Raw genomic sequence first — 7,650 nt, forward strand, 5'->3', positions numbered from 1 at the left:
CGGTGCCAAGCCTTTCACCCCCCCTCCCCCTCTGAAATCACTACATTAAAATTAAATATCAGTGCTAGTTTGTTTTTATACGTGTCGCAGTGGTTAAAAAATGACTGCAGCCACCATCTCTTCCCTGTGGGTGTGAAAGTGAAACCCCATGTGGCAATGGCTAAAAGGAAGCAGAGCATTGCTTGGCCAAGGGCCAACTCAAACTCAAACCCAAACCCAATTGGCCTTTGACTCAAGAGTCTCCATCCAGGGGAGGAGCCATGACTATGCCAGTACCAAAGATGGCGGCCGGCAGCCAGCCAGCCCGCCGTCCCAGCCAGCCCCGTGACTCCCCCTTTGACCTTTGACATCCTGGCGCCACGAATTTAGCTCTTTGTTTCGTAAAAAGACCAGCAAAACAAAAACGAAAAAACACAAAGTGTTTCCCCAGCGGTAATAAAACCTTCTTGGAGTCGACGTTAAGGGTCAGTGATCTGTTTTTTTTTTAATTTAAAAAAAAAGCCCAGGGGTGAACCGGAAGTGGAAGGGAAGTGCGCGCTTGACAGGGCGAAGAAGAAGCGCCATCGAGAGAAAATTCAACTTCCAACCGCTTCTCAGTGAAGATTTCTCCCCCCTTTTTCGCCGTTTCATGAGGAGAACCCCCCTTGAAATGTGGTATTCCGTCACCCCCGAGGGGTTTGCGGTGCAGCTGTGAGAATTTTTTTTTTTGCATCTCCCCCATGTCTCCAAAAATTCCATAAATCACTTTTTCTGCCCAAATTTTCCCACCGAGATGCCCGAGATCAAACTGCAACATGTCGTCTCCTGCAGCAGTGAAGACTTGGTGAGCATCTTATCCATTGCATTGCAACGCACGTCCAAACCTTGGTTGCAGTGTTTTGTGCTTGTTTTTCATGTCTGGGCAGCTTAATGCTCCCCTAAGTTCGCCTTTCAGCTGTTTCCTCCTTAAAAAAAATATGCATGCCTTCTTCGTCTGAGTTGTTTTTTTCCTCTTAAAGTGGTAAGGTGGAATAATGCTGGACTGTCCCTTTAAGATGCATTCCTCTCCCAGTCTGTTTATTTCAGACTTCATGCTGTTTCCCTGGCACCTAAGTTTATCAGGCAGCTACAATATGGGGAAAGAGCGGGTCTGGTGGTTGAAAAGGGGCAAATTGAATCATTCTGTTTGAAGGGCTAGTAAGGGCAGGATGGGATGAATGGCCGTCACCAATGCTGTATCGTTTTGGGATATGGCTGTCAGTTGTAGTATGGAGGGTCAGCACTGAGGGAGCGCCGCACTGTCGGAGGGTCAGTACTGAGGGAGTGCCGCACTGTCGGAGGGTCAGTTCTGAGGGAGCGCTGCACTGTCGGAGGGTCAGTGCTGAGGGAGTGCTGCACTGTCGGAGGGTCAGTACTGAGGGAGTGCTGCACTGTCGGAGGGTCAGTACTGAGGGAGTGCTGCACTGTCGGAGGGTCAGTACTGAGGGAGCGCCGCACTGTCGGAGGGTCAGTTCTGAGGGAGCGCTGCACTGTCGGAGGGTCAGTACCGAGGGAGTGCTGCACTGTCGGAGGGTCAGTTCTGAGGGAGCGCCGCACTGTCGGAGGGTCAGTACTGAGGGAGTGCCGCACTGTCGGAGGGTCAGTACTGAGGGAGTGCCGCACTGTCGGAGGGTCAGTACTGAGGGAGTGCCGCACTGTCGGAGGGTCAGTACTGAGGGAGTGCCGCACTGTCGGAGGGTCAGTACTGAGGGAGTGCCGCACTGTCGGAGGGTCAGTACTGAGGGAGTGCCGCACTGTCGGAGGGTCAGTACTGAGGGAGTGCCGCACTGTCGGAGGGTCAGTACTGAGGGAGTGCCGCACTGTCGGAGGGTCAGTACTGAGGGAGTGCCGCACTGTCGGAGGGTCAGTACTGAGGGAGTGCCGCACTGTCGGAGGGTCAGTACTGAGGGAGTGCCGCACTGTCGGAGGGTCAGTACTGAGGGAGTGCCGCACTGTCGGAGGGTCAGTACTGAGGGAGTGCCGCACTGTCGGAGGGTCAGTACTGAGGGAGTGCCGCACTGTCGGAGGGTCAGTACTGAGGGAGTGCCGCACTGTCGGAGGGTCAGTACTGAGGGAGTGCCGCACTGTCGGACGGTCAGTACTGAGGGAGTGCCGCACTGTCGGAGGGTCAGTACTGAGGGAGTGCCGCACTGTCGGAGGGTCAGTACTGAGGGAGTGCCGCACTGTCGGAGGGTCAGTACTGAGGGAGTGCCGCACTGTCGGAGGGTCAGTACTGAGGGAGTGCCGCACTGTCGGAGGGTCAGTACTGAGGGAGTGCCGCACTGTCGGAGGGTCAGTACTGAGGGAGTGCCGCACTGTCGGACGGTCAGTACTGAGGGAGTGCCGCACTGTCGGAGGGTCAGTACTGAGGGAGTGCTGCACTGGGTTGTAGGGGCTGGAGGAGGTTACAGAGATAGGGAGGGTTGTGGGGCGGCGGAGGTTACAGAGATAGGGAGGGTTGTAGGGACGCGGAGGTTACAGAGATAGGGAGGGTTGTAGGGACTGGAGGAGGTTACAGTGATAGGGAGGGTTGTAGGGGCTGGAGGAGGTTACAGTGATAGGGAGGGTTGTAGGGGCTGGAGGAGGTTACAGAGATAGAGAGAGTTGTAGGGGCTGGAGGAGGTTACAGAGATAGGGAGGGTTGTGGGGCGGCGGAGGTTACAGAGATAGGGAGGGTTGTAGGGACGCGGAGGTTACAGAGATAGGGAGGGTTGTAGGGACTGGAGGAGGTTACAGTGATAGGGAGGGTTGTAGGGGCTGGAGGAGGTTACAGAGATAGGGAGAGTTGTAGGGGCTGGAGGTGGTTACAGAGATAGGGAGGGTTGTAGGGGCTGGAGGAGGTTACAGAGATAGGGAGGGTTGTAGGGGCTGGAGGAGGTTACAGAGATAGGGAGGGTTGTAGGGGCTGGAGGAGGTTACAGAGATAGGGAGGGATGTAGGGGCTGGAGGAGGTTACAGAGATAGGGAGGGTTGTGGGGCTGGAGGAGGTTACAGAGATAGGGAGGGTTGTAGGGCTGGAGGAGGTTACAGAGATAGGGAGGGTTGTAGGGGCTGGAGGAGGTTACAGAGATAGGGAGGGTTGTAGGGGCTGGAGGAGGTTACAGAGATAGGGAGTGATTTGAAAACAATGATGAGAATTTTAAAATGGAGATGTTGGCGGCCTGAGAACCAGTGTCGGTCAGTGAGCGACAGGAGATTATGGATGAATGGGGCTCGGTGCGGGTTAGGGTGAGGTTACAGCAGAGGTTTGGAAGAGCTGAAGTTTACACAGGGTGGAAGATAGGAGGCTGGTCAGGAGAGCGTCTGAACAGATGAGCCTGGAGGGAACACGTCCACCTGTGGGGTTCTGGAATCTGACTTCACTGTTTTTGTTTTGCCTCAGACTCACAAGGCTGACAACCTGTTGAAGCCAGACACCTACAGGAAATGGAAATGTTCCGAAATGGGGGAGAAACAGGCGTCTGTCATCCTTCAGGTTAGTTTGGGAACTTGTGTAAGAAGCAAATTCCTTATTGCGCCCAGGCAATTACCATCTCCATCAAGAGAGAATTGAACTGGTGCCCCTTGACATTCAATGGCATTACCATCACTGAATCCCCCACTATCAACATCCTGGGGGGTTATCATTGACCAGAAACTGAACTGGACGAGCCATATAAATACTGTGGCTACAAGAGCAGGTCAGAGGCTGGGAATCCTGCGGAGAGTAACTCACCTCCTGACTCCCCCAAAGCCTGTCCACCATCTACAAGGCACAAGTCAGGAGTGTGATGGAATACTCCCCACTTGCCCTGGATGAGTGCAGCTCCCACAACACTCAAGAAACTCGACACCATCCAGGACAAAGCAGCCCCGCTTGATTGGCACCACATCCACAAACATTCACTCCCTCCACCACCGACGCACTGTAGCAGCAGTGTGTGTACCATCTACAAGATGCACTGCAGCAACTCACCAACCCTCCTTCGGCAGCACCTTCCAAAGCTGCTTTTGTGTTTGTGTTTGAGTTGTCTGCAGACCCCAGAATAAGCCCAGTTTAATCGCAGGCTGAGTCGGGGGAACGGTCTGTGAGAGTCACCTCTGAGTTCTTGGCAATTTTCAGACAACCTGTGTGATTCAATGTTTTGAGCTTTAGCAGAGCAGAATGGGCATCTTGAATCCCTTACGTTTAAATCTCCTGCTTTTGGTGTAGAAAACAGAGAGTGAGTAAAGCATTTTTCTTTATGTGTAATCGCAGAGTGGATTGACTTAAGAGTTTTTGCAACTGCATCAGTTTCCATTGCACATATTTTCCAGCACAAATACAGACCATTCGGCCCATCTGCTCCGTGCTGTTGTTTCTGCTCCACACGAGCCTCCTCCCACCTCCTCTTCATCCTCACCCCATCGCCCTATCCTTCTATTCCTCTCTCCCTCGTGTGTTTATCCAGCTTCCCCCTTAAATACATCGATACTATTCACCTCGGCCACTCCCTGTGGGAGCGAGTTCCACATTCTCCCCACTCTCTGGGTAAAGAAGTTTCTCCTGAATTCCCCATTGGATTTATTAGTGACGATCTTATATCGATGGCCCCTAGTTCTAGTCTCCCACCCTCTCTCCCCCACAAACAAACGTGGAAATATCTTCTCTACGTCTACCCTATCGAAACGCTTTCATCATTTTAAGGATCTCAATCAGGTCACCCCTCAGCCTTCTCTAGAGAAAAGAGCCCCAGACAGTGCAGCACTCCCTTAGCCCTGACCCTCCGACAGTGCAGCACTCCCTCAGTACTGACCCTCCGACGGTGCAGCGCTCCCCCAGCCCTGACCCTCCGACAGTGCGGCACTCCCTCAGTACTGACCCTCCGACAGTGCAGCACTCCCTCAGCACTGACCCTCTGACAGTGCGGCGCTCCCTCAGCACTGACCCTCCGACAGTGCAGCACTCCCTCAGTACTGACCCTCTGACAGTACAGCACTCCCCCAGCCCTGACCCTCCGACAGTGCAGCGCTCCCTCAGCACTGACCCTCTGACAGTGCAGCACTCCCTCAGCACTGACCCTCTGACAGTGCAGCACTCCCTCAGCACTGACCCTCTGACAGTGCGGCGCTCCCTCAGCACTGACCCTCCGACAGTGCAGCACTCCCTCAGTACTGACCCTCTGACAGTACAGCACTCCCTCAGCACTGACCCTCCGACAGTGCAGCGCTCCCTCAGTACTGACCCTCCGACAGTGCAGCGCTCCCTCAGCACTGACCCTCCGACAGTACAGCACTCCCTCAGCACTGACCCTCTGACAGTACAGCACTCCCTCAGCACTGACCCTCCGACAGTACAGCACTCCCTCAGCACTGACCCTCCGACAGTGCAGCACTCCCTCAGTACTGACCCTCTGACAGTGCAGCACTCCCTCAGTACTGACCCTCCGACAGTGCAGCACTCCCTCAGTACTGATCCTTCGACAGCGTGGCACCCCCTCACCCCTGACCCTCCAACAGTGCGGCACTCCCTCAGCCCTGACCCTCCTGTGGTGCTTGAGAAAAGATGGCTCAGAGGTGACCTCATTGGGGTGTTTAGAATTCTGAAAGGTTTTGATAAGAGTTGTTACAGTGAGAATGTTTCCTCTTGTGGGGAAGAATATAACTATCGGTCTTCAATATAAAGTGAATAAATCCAATGAGGAATTCAAGAGAAACTTCTTTACCCAGAGAGTGTGGGGGAATGTGGGACTCGCTCCCACAGGGAGTGGTGGAGGTGAATAGTATCGATGTATTTAAGAGGGAAGCTGGATAAACACATGAGGGAGAGAGGAATCGAGGCTTATGATTTTGGATTTAGATGAGGAAAAAATGGAAGAGGGCTTCTGTGGAGCAGAAACACCAGATGGACGGAATGGCCGTTCTGTGCCTTCTACATCCTGTGTAATCCGATATCCTTGTCCTTGTAGTTTGAGAAGGCTGAACATATTCACCGCATTGATGTTGGCAATGAGGGCTCTGCCTTCGTGGAGGTGTTGGTGGGGAACTCGACTTCAGCCTGCGAGCAGGATTTTGAGGTGAGCTGTTTAAATATCTTGAGTTGCGTTACTCGGTCCTCCGACAAGTCAGCTGAATCCCAGAATGGCCATGCAGCCCGTCGTGTCTGTGCCGACTCTCTCCGCAAGAGCAACTCGACTACTGCCGCTCCCCTTGCCTTCTCCCCGTAACCCAGCACGTTTTTTTTCTCTTCACATAATGATCCAGTCCCCTTTTAAAGGCCACAATCGAACCTGCCTCTCCGACACACTCAGGCAGTATGTTCCCGGTCCTAATGTGGAGGATCCTGAATTGTTGACCGACTCAGTCTGAGTTGATAGCTCCGCTCAGAGCAGAAAGGGAGATTTAACGGGGTGTTCAGAATCGTGAGCAGCGCTGAGTGCTTCAGAAGGGAGCCTGACGCGGTACTGAGGGAGCACCGCACTGTCGGAGGGTCAGTATTGAGGGAGCGCCGCACTGTCGGAGGGTCAGTACTGAGGGAGTGCTGCACTGTCGGAGGGTCAGTGCCGGCGGATACTTCATTGGCTGATGAACCGTGACTAGACTTCTGAAATACCCCATTGGCTGTGAAATGCTCTGCGCTACCCGGCGCGGGTGAAAGTGCTACGTTTTTGGAGTTTTTATTCGTGTCCTTTTGTCCACCAGACCCACTGACGTGATTTGAACTTCTCTTCCTCTGGCTCTCTCTTTCCCTTTCCCGTGCAGGTCATCCTTGTGTCCTCCTTCTTCATGTCTCCGACCGAGAGCCGGAGCGGCACGACCCTCAACCGAGTCCGCATGTTCGGCCCTGACAAACTGGCCAAAGCTGCCCTGAGCAAGAAATGGGACCGTGTTAAAGTGGTCTGCACGCAGCCCTACAGCAAGGTGAGTGTTCTTGGTGCGGTTGGAACCTGTCACGGTCCTTTCAGCGTTCCTGGCCGTTTTGCCCCCCTCGAGCCTTAGAGAGAGCCGTTAAATAGGAACGTCGGAGCAGGAGTTGGCCCATGGCCTCCTCGGGCCTGCAGCGCCCTCCAATGTGATAGCATCTTTACGTAGGCCTACACCGCCTCCCATGTTCCTATCGGGCCCCTCGTGTCTGCTCCGTCACTCAGTTAGATCACGGCTGATCATCTGCCTCAGTGCCATTTCCCCGCCCTATCCCCACATTCCTTGATTTCTTTAATATCTGGAAATCTGTCGACCTCTGTCTGGAGCACGCTCAATGACTGAGCCTCCGCAGCCCTGTGGGACAGAGAATTCCAAAGATTCGCGCCCCCCCCACCCCCGCAACTCCGAGTGAAGAAATTCACCCTCGTCTCAGTCCTAAATGGCCGACCCCTTATTCTGAGACCGTGTCCGCTGGTCCTAGACACCCCCCCCCCACCGACCACCCAGCCCAGTGGAAACACCCTTCCTGTATCGACCCTGTCGAGCCCTGTAAGAATTTTGTCTGCTTCAATTCGATCACCTCTCGTTCTTAGAAACTCAGGAGAATACAGGCTCAGTTTCCTCCGTCTCTCCTCGTAAAACAATCCCGCCATCCCAGGGATTAGCCTGGTGAGCCTTCGTCGCCCTCCCTCTATGGCGAGTATATGCTTCCTTCGGTAAGGAGACCGAAACTGTGCACAATACTCCCAG

At 54.0% G+C, this 7,650-nt stretch overlaps 1 protein-coding gene across 1 annotated transcript; it reads left to right on the top strand.

Moving 5' to 3' along the window:
• Positions 1-760: 760 nt before the first annotated feature.
• LOC144675787 (DNA repair protein XRCC1-like) lies at positions 761-6,897 on the top strand (the record flags this gene model as incomplete). Its single annotated transcript, XM_078536376.1, has 4 exons — positions 761-823; positions 3,401-3,493; positions 5,946-6,053; positions 6,739-6,897. Coding segments are annotated over exons 1-4 (411 nt in total), but the record flags the coding sequence as incomplete, so codon positions are not given.
• Between the last annotated feature and the right edge of the window lie 753 nt (positions 6,898-7,650).

This window comes from Cetorhinus maximus, unplaced genomic scaffold (assembly GCF_964194155.1).
Source record: "Cetorhinus maximus unplaced genomic scaffold, sCetMax3.hap1.1 HAP1_SCAFFOLD_1155, whole genome shotgun sequence".
Lineage (NCBI taxonomy): Eukaryota > Metazoa > Chordata > Chondrichthyes > Lamniformes > Cetorhinidae > Cetorhinus > Cetorhinus maximus.